At 27.6% G+C, this 17036-nt stretch overlaps 4 protein-coding genes across 11 annotated transcripts in view; 2 read left to right on the top strand and 2 right to left on the bottom strand.

The window, feature by feature from the left end:
• The window catches only part of LOC136080888 (NACHT, LRR and PYD domains-containing protein 3-like), a 13488-nt gene extending 4895 nt beyond the window's left edge, over window positions 1-8593 (top strand). For 3 of the 8 annotated variants that reach the window (XM_065798271.1, XM_065798273.1, XM_065798274.1), the window contains 3 exons: window positions 2641-4658; window positions 5217-5273; window positions 7978-8593. In XM_065798271.1, coding sequence (XP_065654343.1) covers window positions 3002-4658; window positions 5217-5273; window positions 7978-8567 — 2304 coding nt within the window. In that variant the 5' untranslated portion in view covers window positions 2641-3001 and the 3' untranslated portion in view covers window positions 8568-8593. Of the gene's footprint in view, window positions 1058-2640; window positions 4659-5216; window positions 5274-7977 lie in introns of all 8 variants that reach the window. The other 5 variants (XM_065798276.1, XM_065798278.1, XM_065798277.1 and 2 more) reach the window with 4 other exon arrangements.
• A 1204-nt stretch (window positions 8594-9797) lies between these two features.
• LOC136080412 (uncharacterized) lies at window positions 9798-10187 on the bottom strand. The gene has a single exon (XM_065797031.1). It carries the CDS (start codon window positions 10185-10187, stop codon window positions 9798-9800), a length of 390 nt encoding a protein of 129 aa, XP_065653103.1.
• A 2138-nt stretch (window positions 10188-12325) lies between these two features.
• LOC136080411 (uncharacterized) lies at window positions 12326-12889 on the top strand. Its single transcript, XM_065797030.1, has one exon. The coding sequence runs from the start codon at window positions 12326-12328 to the stop codon at window positions 12887-12889; it is 564 nt and encodes a 187-aa protein (XP_065653102.1).
• A 1106-nt stretch (window positions 12890-13995) lies between these two features.
• Window positions 13996-15638, bottom strand: LOC136080410 (uncharacterized). The gene is made up of 2 exons (XM_065797029.1): window positions 14863-15638; window positions 13996-14713 (listed from the first exon to the last, which is right to left on the bottom strand). Exons 1-2 carry the CDS (start codon window positions 15636-15638, stop codon window positions 13996-13998), a joined length of 1494 nt encoding a protein of 497 aa, XP_065653101.1.
• Between the last annotated feature and the right edge of the window lie 1398 nt (window positions 15639-17036).

Below are 17036 nucleotides of genomic sequence, written 5' to 3'. Positions count from 1 at the left end.
GATAAAAAAAATTCTGTGAGTATAGCTCAAAGATCTCACATGCAACAGCATTTGATTCTCTCAAATCTAAAAGAACTATACGCTAAGTTTAAAACCAGTCATCCAGATATAAAGACTTGTTTTTCTAACTTTTGCTCACTTCATCCAAAATGGTGCATTACAGTAGCAGCATCTGGTATGCATACAGTATGTGTGTGCACCTAACATCAAAATGTTATGTTAATGATTAGTGCAGTTGAGTTATCAAAGGATTATCATGAACTTATTGATATGATTGTTTGTAGTAGGGCTAACAAGAATTGCATGATGCATTCTTGCCCACTTCATAAATATATGCCACCATGAACAAGATTTTTTTATGAAATGTACATGGTCTTTCTTTGCTACAAGTCACTGTAAATCACCCTGTGATGGTATTAATGGGACCATTAAACAATTAACTTCAATTGCAAGCCTTCATGGAACAACAACAAATTATATACTTACAGCATCTGCTATTTTTTGTTTTTGTCAAAATGATATCATAGGAATTAATTTTTAGTACATATCTAAGGAGTCAAACATGATAATCCAAATTGAAGTGGAGCAATGATATGTAAATGCAAAAACATTACCAGGCACTCGTAGCTATCACAATTTCATTCCAATAAGTAACACAAAAATTGGAACCAAAGTTGTTTCTGAACAATTGGAGTATTCGTTTGTTTTTAGTTTTCAAACTGAAGGTATTATTAAAGAATGCTTGTTTGATAAAAGCATTGGAGTTTATGTATGTTTGATATACAATAAGAATCAATGGATCGGACTAGTTGAGGAGATTGATGTTGAAAGTAAAGACTTTCTAGTTAGATTCATGCATCCATGTTACCCTTCAAAGTCATATTATTGGCCTTCTAGAGATGATGTGTGATGGGTTCCATCAACAAACCTATTGTTAATGATTAATATCCCAACAACTGTCACAGGAAGACAATACAAAATCAGTGAAATTGATCATCAACGCGTTGAAGACAGCTGGGCAAACTTTAAACCAGAGAACTAATTTTTTATAAAACTGGTAAGGGTTGTTAATTCTTATTGCCTTCTAATTTTATATTTTCTTATTACAGTTTACTTATTTCAATATGTTTATTTATTTGTTATTGTTCAATTTATTTCTATATTTTTTGGTTTATATTTATAAGACTTTAAATGCAAATAAATCTAATATAAAAAATAAAACCCTTGCAGTTTTTTTATATTATGGAGTTTGTTACATTTAGAACCTGAAGAAAAAATTTCAGAATCATATCATTTAGGCATCTCAAAATTAACATTTTTTTTTTCGGGGCATCAAAAAACATACAATAAGTGTTACACCATTTTGAAATTAGATTTTTATATAAAAACTTGATTTTTGGGGGGTTTTAGCCATCAGTTTTGAGTTCCTTGCCCTAACAAATAGTTACGCATTTTTACTACTTTTGAACAAGTATTTTAGAAGTTAAAGCTAATTATGTTGTGCAATTAGCTAAAAAAATAAATGGCGCTGAATAAACAGTCAAAAAGAGATTGCGACAGAGTATCGATATCTCTGAAACCATATGGATTCAGATACTAAAATTTTGAGTGAAGTTTTCTTTCATTAATTTAAGCCTGTATTCCAAAAATCATCAAAATCCAAGATGGCATGGTGTCAAAAAAAAAAATTTTTGTTGATTTGACACAGAATGACCCATAATTCATTGCATAAAATAAAAATTATTGAGCAATAATTTAGAGTGTAATAATTTTATTTTTTTATCATTTAAATAATTTTTTATTTTTTCAATATAATTTTATTTTTTTATCATTTAAATAATTTTATATTTTATCAATATAATTTAGAGTGTAATAATTTTACATTAACCAGTTAGTCTACTCTCATCAAAAACATTTGCATTTAAACTGGCGCTTTTTTTAATTTTTATTTTTTTTAATTTTTATAAAAATGACTAATAACTGATAACTTGCAATGATAATTGTACTATTGAGAGAAAAAATTATACTTTTTCAAAAGCTGTAAATTGCTCCTGCAAACCGTATTAGGGAAGTGTGGGCTTATTCCCGAGGCCTGGAGAGTTTAAGGCAAGAGATAAGAAATGAGTACAAATTCTACCAATAAATAATTACAGTTTTATCGTGGAAATATAATTTCTGATAAAAAAAGTTTTTTATATTACAAATATTTATATTTTACAAATAGATCATCATGGCAATTTTAAATAGCCTAATTTACTTACGTAATTTACTTACTCATGCAGTTTTAAATATCGATTTCTCAAAAAATAAATTAAAAATTTAGGGGACGGGGGCAGAGGCCCCTCGCCCCCCTCATGGCTCTCCCCTTCATTAAGCATTTGCCTTTGTATTAGCCAATTTATACATGGGAGGAAATGATAAAGATTGATAGAGCTGTGAAAATATTTTTTTAACTTTTATTATCAATTAACTTTACACTAAATAATTAATGTTTTAGTTTGTTTTTTTTTATTTATTTTGTCATTCTTCGAGATTTTTATTTTTTGAATTTAATTTTTGTATTTTTTTTTTTTAGATTTCATTCTCTTTTCAGTTTATGGATTGTTTATTTTTATTTAAGTTTGCTTTGTTTTTTTTTAGCGCAATTTTTAAAACTGGTAATTATCAACTTGCAAAGAGCTGTGGCAATGTTTTCAAAACAAAGAATGATATGCGTTGTCATAATATGCATGGCACTTATGCAAAGGCTTGAAATAGTAATTTTGTTATAGGGTAAAAATAGTTTCAATATATAATGAGTGTGTTACAGTTTGTTACAGTTGTTAGGAAGTACAACGTGACAAATAAACATTCCCATACAATATACCTAGATTTATAACTAATTTATAGCTCATTTAATTTTTTATTAAAGATATAAGTTAAATTAGTATTTATACATATTATTTTGCTTTTCATGATCACTAAAAATATACTAGAATAAAAGAAAAATATTTCAAAATTTATGCAAAAAAAAAAACTAAAATTTTGCTTAAAAAGGGAAAAAAACACCAAAAAAGTGCCAAAAACACATTTTTTGACCCAAAAAAACCTAAAGGGGAAAATATGTGTTTTTTTCGCAACTCAAATGATGATGATGATGATGATGATGATGATGATGATGATGATGATGATGATGATGATGATGATGATGATGATGATGATGATGATGATGATGATGATGATGATGATGATGATGATGATGATAATGATGATGGTGATGATGATGATGATGATGATGATGATGATGATGATGATGATGATGATGATGATGATGATGATGATGATGATGAAATGTTTAAATTTAGATATATTAGAAGTATGCGGAGCACTAAAAAAGTATTATCTAAAATTATATGAAATTCAACCACCATTGAAAGCTCCTGCAAGTGTTGATTTAATACATAAACATTTTAATACAGTTTATACACAAATGGATGTTTGTTGTATTGAACGAAATGATTTTCTTGAAAAGCAAATGAGTTACACACCAATTCCTTATAGTGAAATATTTATGAATGAAAAATCTGTAATATTAATATCTGGAATAGCTGGTATTGGTAAAACATGGTTGCTTAGAAAATGTTTGCTTGATTGGTCAAATAATTTGATTTGGAAAAATGTTGCACTTGTGTTTTATTTGGAATGCAGGAGGCTTAATCAACATCAAAATGTTTCTAATGTTAATGAATTACTTAGTGTTTTCTACTATGATATCATAAACAATTTTAATATTGGTAATCATACAGCACTGTTTTTAATTGATGGATTGGATGAGTTTAAATATTTAAATGAATTTTTAAATCCAAGTGTATGTTGTAAGTATCCGATTGTTAATGCTATAGCAGAAATTCAAAAATGCAAACATGTAGTTGCTGGTAGAGTTTATGCAATTGATCAATACCAAAGTATATCTAAAGAACACAGTGATAAGTTAAGTATTCAAATTATGGGATTTAATGAAAATGAAATAAACAATTTTGTAGAAAGTAATGTTAAAGAAGAAAAAAAAGAAGTTGTAAAAGCAACTTTAAAGAAATCTCCAATTGCAAAAGCCATGGCATCTGTTCCATTTTATTTATCTTCCATGTGTATAATTATTAGTGATTCAAAAAATATATATACAAATTCCTTCTTAACTATAACAGATTTGTATGCAAATATTTTTTTATACTTTCTGCAAAAACATGTCATCAACAACAATAAATTGTTATATGAGATAATGGAAGAAAATTTTAATAAAAAATGTCTTTTAAATATTTGTAAAATTGCATATGAATTGTTTGTTGAAAATAAAGTAATCTTTTCAAAAGAAGAAATTCAAAATTTTATCAGTGACTTTGATAAATATAATCTATTCGGATTTATTGAAAAGATCGAAACTAATTTGGGCTGCCATTATCAGTTTGTACATTTGACAATAATGGAGTTTTGTGCATCTGTATATGCATATAATTGTTTCAGTAATAAAGAAATTATGGCCAATAAAAAGCTGAAAAGTTGTTTATCGATAATTTGTGGATTAACTAATAAAAGCCAAAATAGTTTGTTAAAGTTTCTTGTTAACCTGAATCCTTTAAAAAGATCATTCATAGAATCTTTACCTTTGTTCTCTAATTTTGGTAAATTCTAAATTTTTACTATAGTGTATATAGATGGCATTTCGGTAACATTTGTTGCTTACCTTTTTTCATGTGTTTTGACAAAATAACAAAATAAAAAATAATAATTAAAAAAATAGATTGCTGCCCCAACCCAAACATGTAGTTGATGTATCTGCATTTTTTTACACATTCTATCAGTTGGTGTATCTACTGAAAACCATGAAAACAATTTATTTTTAATAAAATGTAGAAACATGGGCTATTCTAGGCAAAAAAATTAGGGCGGTGGTACCCCCGTTCTAAAGAAATTTAGCAGAAATATTGCCAAATTTCAGCATTTTTTCTCAAAAAAAACAATATTTGCCGTAAAAAAAGTTAAAAAAAAGAAAAAAAGGTTCATTTAATTTAATGGCGTCCAAATACGGTCAGCGCTGTCCAAAGCAGTCTAGAATAACCCCTGGTATAAAATAAAATTTATGTTTTGTTGCGTTAAAAAAGTAATATAAAAAAGTTATTATTACCTTAATACATAAAAATTATTATTATCTTAATATATTTAAAAAATAATTATCTTAGGAAACTGGTTCTCAAAGAAGAAATCGATTGATTGTACCAAAAGTATATGGATTTTAGGTATAAGAATTTATATTTTTTAACAGTCTTTAAAATTTTTATTAATCTTTTTAAAAAACTGTTATGTAACTGCTTATCAGCAAAAAATATGAAATAAATAAATATTACATGCTCAGTAAAGACAATATAAGTTATACTCCAAAAACACTATGCTATGCATACTTACAGAGTAAAAAATTAGGAAACATAAGGTTTAAACTGTAAATTGTATCGGAAAAAATAAAGACTAGAAAGGATCGCAATGATGAAAATAAGCTAAATGGTTGAAAGTAAGTTGAGCATGAAGATTTAGTAACACCAATAGGATGAGATTATCTGAATGACAAGACATAGAAGATTTTATTTTGGAACAAGTGATGAATAATTGCTCGTTTGACAAGTAACAATGGCAGTATTTATAAGAAGAAGAAAAAGATGCAACTCGGATGTCAACAGGATGGAGGCTCAATCTTAGCAAATTTGGTAGGTCAAATGACATATTTACTGGCATTTACAATGTGTTTTGGCAAAATAGAGAAAGCAAGAAAGATAGAGAAAGCAAGAGAAATAAAATAAAAGAGAGAAATAATAAAATAGAGAAAGCAAGAAAATCAGCTTAAATAAGACTTAAATGAGAAAATCAGCTTAAATGAGAGCTTAAATGAGAGCTTAAATACAAATACTTGTTCCATACAAAGATCATTAGCAAATAATAATCCAAGAAAATGCACCGCCAAGAATTCTAATCCAAGGAGACGCAACATTGAGTAATCTAATTGCTGCTCATTAATATGAGTATTATTTACAATAATAGGATGATTATTAGCAAAAAACAAGTTTTTTAAGGGTTAAAAATTCACCCACTAGTGCAAAACTCAAGCTGTCACAAAAGTCAAGATTCAAGATGAACTGTTCTAAGAGATTTAAAAAGTATTTTTTAAGATTTTAAAAGTAACAACTTTTTGTCATTGTACACTAATTATGAAGAACTTTTTTATTTTCAGATTTTTCATGTTGTAAAAAAAACCGTTAAAAAAAACCATTTAATAAAGATAAATATAATAACTCAAAAAAAAAAAAAAAGATTTTTTCTTTATTATGTAGTTTTATATTTAGTTGATCATCTTTTTTCCTTAATTACAACTTGAAAGCGTTTTGGTATTGATGCCTTGAATGTCTTCTCATTCATTTATAGCAAAATCAGAATCTAACTTTCTAAAGCATGTCAAAGAAACAATTATTATTTATGAGGTAATTACCCTGGTAGATTTTGCAGAGAATTACACTTATAGTGCAAGGCAAGGTACAGAATTACCATTGACCAGAGTCGGTGTTCTCTTCATTCAGTTGTCATCTATTACTAGAAAATTAAATTAGAAACATCTTTTTGCATAATTTCAGAATATTTGAATCATGATATTAGATTTATCAATGAAGTTATGCATAAAACCATTAATAATATAAAAGCTAATCTTTGTCCCACAATTACAAAAATTCTTTTTTTAATCTATAATCTATTTTTCTGATGGCTGCGTAGGCAGTATAAGAACTGCAAACATTTTTACAATTTACTAAAGATTTGTCACCTTACAAAAGATATTTCTGTTAGTTGCATCTGGAATTTCTTTACAACAAGCCATGGTAAACCTCCATGAGATGGAATAGGTGGCACTGTAAAAATGTTTGTTGCCACTGCTAGCTTGCAGAGTCCAAAAACAGGTCAAATTCTGCCTACCCAAACAATATTTAAATACTGTCAAAAGTTAATCAGTGGGATTATGTATGTGCACTCAACTGCTGAAAAAATGGAGCTTGAAAGAAACAAACTGATAGACTTTTAATAGCAACCACTAATCGTAGTAGAAAAGTTTCCATTAATTTGTACCTTCTCTTTTAAATATAAAGGCGAAAAGAGTATATGATAATGATTTTGCTCTATCATTTGACTTTTTCAATAAAGAAAAATATTAAACTATCAAGATTATGTCACAACACCTATTTTGCAAATACAATGAATTTTACTGGCTTGGTAGGGTTTTGAAAATGGATAAAAAAAAATGATAATTTTTGATCGCACTACTTGCCAAACCGGGATGATATTTTTTAGGTGCCAAAAATGAATGTCATCTCTCATGATAAAACCTTGGCAACATCTTCTTGACATCATTACCACAACTCAAAAGTAGATGAAACTCTATTTGAACAGCTTTTATCTTGTCAGTGAAAGTTTATTAATAAAATCACTTTCATTACTTAAACAATAAGACTCTTTTATAAAAAAAATTGCAATTTAGTTTCTCTTTTTTAACACATAAGAATACAACATAATGTTTATATTTTTATGTTTAAATCCTGTTTAAGATTTACCTTGTTTATTTATGTTCAAACTTTGTTAGAATTACTTGTTTCATTTATGTTTGAATACCTTGTTTCATATTATTTTAAGAATGTTGCATTTATAATTTTATAATTTTAATTAAAGAATTATTTAATTTGAAAGTTTCATAGTTTTAATTTATTTCATATACTGTTTTTGTTAAATAATAATGTACTAATTCATGTATTATTATAATGTAAAAAATAATGTATTTAATATTATTTTGTATATATTTTTTTATTTAATTTATATTTAATATTATATAAATTAACATGTAGAATATTATAATCTATACAATATTAAAATTTCGATTTTTATTTAAATTATCATCAGTTTGTTTATATTTAGATCGTCTAAGCGAAAGTATTAGTTTACTTAGAAGTGATGACTGTAATTTATTCTATGAATGTTTTTATGAAAGTCAATCATCATTTACTGATGAAATATTATTAATAATTGATAAACAAAAGTTGTGGAGGATTAAGATTGGAGATGGGAAAACTTCTTACGAAACATCTTGTGATTATTATTTCATAAATCATTACATAAAATCAGGAAGTAAGTTATCGTCACTAAGTGTTTTTAAAGATGTTTTAAGTGATGATGAAAAAAAACTTTTAATTCAATGTTCAACTTATGTTCACAGTGTTGACTTTTATTGTCCTATTAAGCTCGATCGATGGATACCAAAAAATAAAATTCAAGAGTTAGGGATATGGATCTCAGATTATTTAATAACGAAAAAAGATTTTGAAGAAAGTTTTCTTCCGTGGATTTACCTTTGTGAAGGATTAATTCTTTTCCTTCACAACGACATCGATTTTATTGAACATATTTATAAATGGATTCGTTGTTTGAATATCAAGTGGTTTAGGATCAGGTACCGTGAAAAAGATTTTTATAATCTTGATGAATTAAAAATCTTCATGACATTGTAAAATGTTTAATATAATAAATATATAAATGAAATTAGTGAATAAAAAATAATAAAGTACACGCACACACACACACACACACACACACATCGACACACACATCGATATATATATATGTATATATATATATATATATATATATATATATATATATATATATATATATATATATATATATATATATATATATATACATATATATATATTTATATAAATAAATTTATTTATATATATATATATATATATATATATATATATATATATATATATATATATATATATATATATATATATATATATACAGTTAGAGAAATAAGTATCCGAACAAAAGATTTTTTTAATGGAAAATAAACTTTGTCAGGTTATTTCCGAAAAAAAAAACTTGATAAAAATAAAAGAAATGATTATTCTGAAAGAAAATTTTATTACGAATTCAATATGCAAAAAAAAAATTTCAATAATAATATTTAATTGATAAAAAATTAAGATACATTTAAACTATGTAATTCTTTAGCATTAAATAAGTATCCGAACAAAATTTTAAAGATTAAAGCTTAAAGATTAACGTTTCTCCGAGTAATTATTTTTATGACTTTTTAATATCGAGTTGGACCGCCTTTAGCTTTTATGACTTCTGCAAGTCGACATGGCATCGATTCAACTAATTTCTTTGTCGTATCTGAGTCGATATCAGCCCAAGCTTCTTGAAGCATGATTTTTAAATCTTTTCTTTTTAGACATCGTGTGCCACATTTTTTATCCAGAATAGCCCAGAGATGTTCAATTAGATTGAGATCTGGACTTTGCGCTGGCCATTTAAGTAACTCAATTTGCTTTTAGATAAAAAAAACTCTTTTGCTTCCTTTGACATATGCTTAGGGTCATTGTCTTGTTGGAAGATAAAATATTTTCCTTATCACAATTTTTAAGTTGAAGCCTAAAGATTTTTATTGAGAATGTTAATATAAACCTCAGAGTCCATAATTCCCTCAGAGTCCATAGTTTTCCTGTTCCATTCCAAGCCATTGATCCCTATACCATAACATTACCTCCACTAAATTTTACTGTGCCTCAAAAACAACTGAGTGTGAATGCTTAACCTTTTTTTCTCCATATTTTTTGAGCTCCATCGGACTTCACAAGATTAAATTTTGACTCGTCCATCCACAAAACTTTCCTTCAGAATGATATCCATATATTTACATATTTTTTAGCAAATACAAGTTTTCGTTTTCAATGGATTTTTGAAAAGAATGGTTTCTTGCGTGGAACTCTTGCTTTGAATTCACTTTCTTTCAATCGATTTCGAATAGTACATGAGCTCACTTTTAACCCAAAATCTTTCTCAAGGAGGCTTGACACTTTTGGTGCTGATAAAAAACGGTTTTTTTGCACCATCTTGACAATTTGTCGATCTATTCTTGATGTTGTTTTACGCTTTGCTCCGAATCTGGGCTGATTTTGCACATATCCAAACATATTATACTTTTTAATCAGATCGCTGATGGTTCCTAATGCCATTCCAGTCGCTTTATTTATCGACCTAAACGTTTTACCTTGCTTGAATAAGTCAATAACCAAATTGCGCTGAGCTTGGGACCATTCCTTGATTTTAACTCCCATACTTGATGATATCAATGGTAAATCAAATGAACTTAAAAAAGTATCAGTCAATTATTAAAAATTACTCGTTGTAAAACAACAATATTTCTAAAACCATTGGTTTAAAAACTTTTTTTAATAATCAATTTCAAAACATCGTTTACAAAACAACATGTTCGGATAATTATTTTTCATTGAAGTTTTAACACTCCTTCGGAATTCGTTAAATTTTAGCAACGCAAGTTAATTACCGTTGATTGATTTTTTGCAACATAAAATCGTTATTAAATTTGCTTTTAGAATAATTATAAAAGTATTTATCAAAAACATATGTTTTTCTGAAATAACCTGACAAAGTTTATTTTTCACAATAAAATGTTTTGTTCGGATACTTATTTCTCTGACTGTATACATATAAATCAACTATCATTGTGCATTCTTACCCTTCTATACTTATCTGATATATATATATATACATATATATATATATATATATATATATATATATATATATATATATATATATATATATATATATATATATATATATATATATATATATATATATATATGTATATATATATATATATATATATATATATATATATATATTATATATATATATATATATATATATATATATATATATATATATACCCTTGCACAATGATAATTGATTATTGTATCAAGGGTATGAATATACCCTTCTACAATAATCATTCTTATACTCTCTACTTTTAAAAAGTATAAGGATAAGAATGTTTTTTTACACACTACTTATAAATTTGTTCTAAAATTATTTTCTTCTAAATTACAAGTATTCTATAACACCAACATATAAACATTAAAAATTTTAGAATTAGTAGTTAAATTTTAGACTTAGTAGTTAAAACAAACTTGTATAAAGCTAAATAAAAAAAGTATAAAAAAAGAAAAGAAATCTTATGTGGGGGAGAGTTGCCGAAAATAGCGCCTTAAACGGAACACTTGCATTTATTTTTGAAAAAAATGAATAATGGCTATGTTTTTGCATTTTTTTTTAGTAATATGCGATATTTTTTTCGTTCTGAAACATTTTGAAAGTTATTCCTCAAAAAATGCATGTGCACCATTGGTTTAAAGTTTTTTCGCGTCATTTTTTTTTGGTGATCTAATTTTGTGTTCGCTTATATTGATTGTGCTGGGTAAACTATTCTGCTATAGGTTATGCGGTTTTTTGTGTTGAACTCGATGGGAACTTTTGTTTGAAGACTTTCAGTTTGACAGGGTAATGTTAATCCCATCGTAAGTTTTGAACGAACTGTTTTTTTTACTGTAAGATAAAAATCATTTTTAATCAATTCTTGTTGATTTTACTAAGTATTTTTTTTTAAAAAACAACCTGTTCTGATTAAGTAATCAAAGTATTTAATTACTAAGTATTTCAATTTGGGAACCAGTTGCCTTGATTGGAACGAAATGGTATCATTACAAAAGCAAATTTATTTCCAATAACAGTGCAGAAAGTCAAATTATGCAAAAAGTCAAATTATGGTTAACGGGTGATGCGGAAGTTATCGGACAAATCCTAATTTCATTATTTGACCATAATAATTAGTTTTGGGGGTTTATCTTTGATTTTATCACAAAAACTGATTATTATTTGAGCATAATAATCAGTTTTTGTGGTAAAATGAGGTTAAATGCAGCTGAACGAGAATCTTTTCGAAAGCGACTAAAAATGTTTTTTGTAAACAAACCTAATATAAAAAAATCGTAATTCATTTTGAAAAGGAAGGATTTGCTCGAAGTAAAATATATGATAACCTAAAAAGACTTGAAACTGTTCAATCGTTTTCTGATAGAAAGTACCCTGGTCGTCTGACATCCTGGAATAGAGAAAAGAAAGCCGAATTAACGAGACTTGTCAACAATCGAAAAGGGGTCAGTCAGAGAAAAGTAGGTATTAAATTCGGTGTAAATCAATGGACAATTGGTCGTCAGTTAAAAAAATGAATATTAAATATAAAAAACGTGACTCCAAAAAGACTCCAAAATACACTATAGAACAACAAATAAAGACAAAGAAAAGAAGCAGGAAACTAGTTAACCAACTCTATAACACAAATTCGCTTCTAGTCATCAATGACGAAAAATACTTTTGTTTTGCAGGGGACATCATGCCTAGAAATTCTGGATACTACACAAACAACAAAAAGACATGCCCAGAAAGTGTTCGTTTTATAGGAAAAAAGAAATTTCCAAAAAAATTATTAATGTGGATAGCCATATCTAACCGTGGTATGTCCGTGCCATTGTTTCGCACTTACAAGGCTGTAGCGATCAATTCATCAATCTATATTAATGAATGTTTAGAAAAACGACTTCTTCCATTTATTCACAAGTATCATGGAGACTTTAACTATTTATTTTGGACAGATTTAGCAAGTTCTCATTATTATAAAGATTCTCTAAATTGGATGGACCAATATGTCTATTACGTTGATAAAGAATCCAATCCCCTAAATGTGCCTCAAGCACAACCAGTTGAAAATTTTTGGGGACATTTGGCACAGAAGGTTTACGAAGGAGATTGGCAAGCTTCAACAGAGCAAGTTTTGATTGATCGCATTAAACTAAAACTACAAGAAATTGATTTAAACTTTTTACAGTCGCATATGAAAGGCGTCAGAGCAAAATTGAGATCAATTGCAGATGGTGCTGTTTTTTCATATAAAAAATAGTATATTTTTATTAAAAGATAAATGCTTTATTTAAAAAAAATATAATAGTTTGTTTTTTTATTTATAAATAAGTTATTGACGTTTTTATTTTTTCCGATAACTTCCGCATCACCCGTTAGAAGTATAAAAGTGTTGCCTGTTTGTATTAATCAAGTCATTATTGTTTTCATAGTTAAGCCATCTTTAGTTAATAAATATTTATTCCTAAAGTGTTCCAATAAAGGCAATTTTTTCCTAAACAAGTGTTTCTTTTAAGGATGCTGCGACTTTACTTTTTTTTTCTTGCGATTTTGAGCTTATGCACAGAATCACAATAAAAAAAGTAAAAATAACTATTAATGCTATTAATAACTACTGATTACTTTAACAATTAACTCTTTTTATAACTTTTTATTAAAAATCAGTTATAAAAATTCAGATATTTTACCAAACTTTAGGGGAGAGTGGGGCACGGCTGAACAAAAATTGTTAAATTTCATTTACTAAAATTTTTCTACTTGTAACTTTACTCCGAAGTTTAATACAAACAAAATTATATATATATATATATATATATATATATATATATAGGGTAAGGTGGGGTAATCTGAGCCTATTTTTACCTATTTCTGACTTTGAGTTAAAAAAACAATGTTTAGGTATCGGCTTTCTGACAAATGATGTCTTAAAATCATGATTAGACATCCTACTAAACAAATTTAACAAAAAACTATTACTTAAAATACAATCAATATGTCAGGGGAGCCTTTATTCGAAGATGCCTATATAGACCCACATTACCCCACGTAGTGGGGTAATGTGGGTCTACATAAAATATTGGTAGTTCTGGTTTAAAATACTGCTGCTTATGAAAAATCTGACATACATTCTATATGTACGCCCCTTTTTTATAGTATATATACAAGGTTTTATTTTAAAAAGTAGTTTTAAGTTGTTTTTTTTTAAAAAAAAAAGTGCATACATACACAGCACAACAATAAAAATTAAAAACTTGATCAAATAAAAGTAAAAAAATGGTGATTTAAAACAGAAATCATGTTTTAATAAAGTGTTTTATAAGAAATAACTATTTTTTTGATGATTGCACTTTTATGGTAAAATTCCTGCTATTTTGGGCACTTCTTAGATCTTTTTGGGTATTTCTTTGATACTTCAGTAAAGGTAATAGTTTTTTTTGTAAATTTTTTTTTAACTTTGTTTTTTTCCTCTCTGACTTTTTGTTCCTCAAGTAACCGTCGTTTGACTTTCTCATTTGTAAGAAGTTCTCCACATTTTGCTTGTACTCTCTTCCTTTTTTGTTTTTGTTGTTCAATTATTGCTGCTGTTTCTGCAGATACATTAAGACATATGATTGACCTTAAAGCCTCTCGCATAGCTGATCTCGGTGTTTGTATTCTTGGAGATTTAGGGCTATAACGTTCAGGTGATTGATTGAGAAAGTCAATACCTGTTATTCTTCTTTCCATCTTTTCTTTACTTAATGGTGAGATACCTGAACCACGAAATCCTGCTATAGCATTTGCTGGAGAGAGTCTCTGACACAATTGTTTCAATAATCCTGTAAAAGCTGTCTTATCAATATTTTTTTGTTGTGTTTCTCTTGCAAACCGCTTTAAAATTTTTCTCCACTCATTCTTTAATGGTCCAAAGACATCTAACGGTTGTAATGCATGTGAGCAATTTGGTGGAAGACAAATAATTTGGATATCGTTGTCCATGGCTGCTTTTATAGTACCATATGTTAAATGACTTCCATGACCGTCATAAAGCAGGAGTATTGGTTTTTGATCTTGGTCAACAAATGGTATGAAGTGCTCGACAAACCTAAATAAAGAACGTATTTACTTCTATTGAATCATTTGTAACGCCTTCAAGAGCATCAAAGGCTATTCAGTGTAAATACATTAATAAAAAAAAGGAAAGAAAAAAAATTAAAATAAAAAAATGAAAATTATAAAATTCTAGTAAAATACCAGTTTTCAAATAGAAAGTCTTGCATCCATCCACTTGCTGTTGCCCCAAAAGCACATCCTGGTGGTCCATTTTCTACCCATTTAGAATACAGATAGCCTTCTCCCTTAAAAACAACAAATGGTGGAAGATATCTTCCATCTGCAGACACGCAGAACAGCACAGAGTACATAGCTTTACCAGAAGAACCAGCCAATTCATAAGCATCTTTGCTTTTTGGATGTACAAATACTCTCTTCGTTAAGTGATTTGTGGAAAGCCCAGTCTCGTCAAGATTGTATATACTACTTGGTACAATGTTATTATTATGAATCACATCAGATAAAATAGTAAAAAATTTATCTACAACTTCATGTGTTAAACTTTTAGCTCTTGAAAATGTAAGTATTTCAGGTTTGCGTAATCGAAGTTTATCAAAATGACGCTTCTTAAATGAAATTATCCAATCTTTTCCAGGAATTCCATTTTTAAAAGGAGTTTTCATCCTCATTGTTGTGCAAAATTGACCAACTAAATTACAAATGTCAAGAGAATCTAATGGAAGACCATATCTTTGACAATACTGCGCTGCAGCTACAATCATAGTTTCATCATTATCACTCAGCACATTTTTTCGACTTTCACGTTTGTTTGCATTAAATTCTTGTTGTTTTATTCTTCGTCTCAATGTTTCTTTAGGAACAGAACATTCTTTAGCAGCATGATAAATAGTACTTTTTTTCTCACATACTAACACAATTGCTCTTTCCAAACTATCAGCATTGTACTTGGGTTTCATTTTTTTATTATAACATCTTGGCATTTTTTAAATACTTTCTAAAGTAATATTTATGAAAAATCTGTTAAACTTTTAGTGAAATAAATTAGCATAAATCATAAAATATCACCAAAAAGTATTTTAACACCATATAGGTAGGTACGTGGACTGAAATTTTTAAATTGAGGATATACTAGAATGTTATATATCATTAGAAAGCCCTTCAATACAGTATTTTAAAGATGAAAAAATTATTAAAAACGAACAATTCAAAAAAAAGTTATGACGTTTTTAGTAGCAAATTTTAGAAATATGGAATTATTTAATAAACTGGTTCCAAAATTATTATTTTTTTCACTGAAATTGTTATAACTTTGTCAAATCTTATCCAAATGCCTATAACTTGGTATCAAAAGATAGATGTAAGAGTAGGCTACAAGTTTATATTAGTCTATAGATATAGGAGGTGTCTAGAGGGCCAGAGAGGGTTCGGCACACTATTGTAAGCCTTAAAAAATACAAGTTTTTCATCTCAAAGATTGTTTTTTTAGATAAATTTTTTTATCTTTATACACAAAAATGTGTTCTAATTTGCTTCCATTCCATTTTCAAATATTAGTGGTCTATCTCATATTAAAGGGTGGATGTTTTCGTTACGTTTTAACACCCTCATAGTGAAATGTTACATTCTTTACTTTAAAATTAAAGTATTATAAATACTTTAATTTTAAAAACACTGATTATATTTTGTGTTCAAAAGTATAAATTATACTTTCTTACTCTACAGCGCTTACAAGTGGTGTATAAATTGGCATTAGGGGTGGGATATGTGCCACGCCTAACTCCTCCCCCCCCCCCACCCCCATCTTCTTTAGTCTTCCAACCTAAAAAAAAATTTGTAAAGAGATTTGAAAAAAGATTTTAAATTGAGTTTATTGAAAATAAGAAATTAGTATACAAGTTTATTTTACTACAATAGTTAGGAAAGGGGTGTGTGCCACAACTAACGCCCCCCCCCCCTTTTTTTTTCATATTCCTTTCATATTCAAACTTGAAAAAAATGTCAACAGAAATTTAAAAACGTTTTTAAATTGCTTTTAAATAAAATAAAGACATAACTTTACAAATCTTATCACATTACAAAATGCAGTTTGGAGTATCCACCCTAAAAAAAAGACTTTTCATATTTATCAACTCAATAAAATATTACACATAAATTTAACACTGTATTTAATATGGGCTTTGAAATCCTCAGAAAGTCCTGATCGTATCTAAAAGTTTATAACTATTTATAGGTACAACTTGACTACTTTTTATACTACAACTTTTAATCACATTGAAAACATACAAAATATTTTATTAAAACTATTACACTTGTCAATGCTTCATTTTTAAATTATTTTGGGTAAAAAAAATTTT

This window comes from Hydra vulgaris, chromosome 05, assembly GCF_038396675.1.
Source record: "Hydra vulgaris chromosome 05, alternate assembly HydraT2T_AEP".
Taxonomy (NCBI): Eukaryota; Metazoa; Cnidaria; class Hydrozoa; order Anthoathecata; family Hydridae; genus Hydra; species Hydra vulgaris.
This window is presented reverse-complemented; position numbering and strand designations above follow the sequence as displayed.

What these genes read in the sequence shown, in the direction of transcription:
- LOC136080411 (XM_065797030.1), top strand. Translation starts at nt 12,326, where the DNA reads ATGCCTAGAAATTCTGGATACTACACAAACAACAAAAAGACATGCCCA.
- LOC136080412 (XM_065797031.1), bottom strand. Translation starts at nt 10,187, where the DNA reads ATGGGAGTTAAAATCAAGGAATGGTCCCAAGCTCAGCGCAATTTGGTT.
- LOC136080410 (XM_065797029.1), bottom strand. Translation starts at nt 15,638, where the DNA reads ATGAAACCCAAGTACAATGCTGATAGTTTGGAAAGAGCAATTGTGTTA. An exon ending in GACTTTCTATTTGAAAACTG is followed by an intron (nt 14,714 to 14,862) that starts GTATTTTACTAG and finishes TTCTTTATTTAG; the next exon opens with GTTTGTCGAGCACTTCATAC.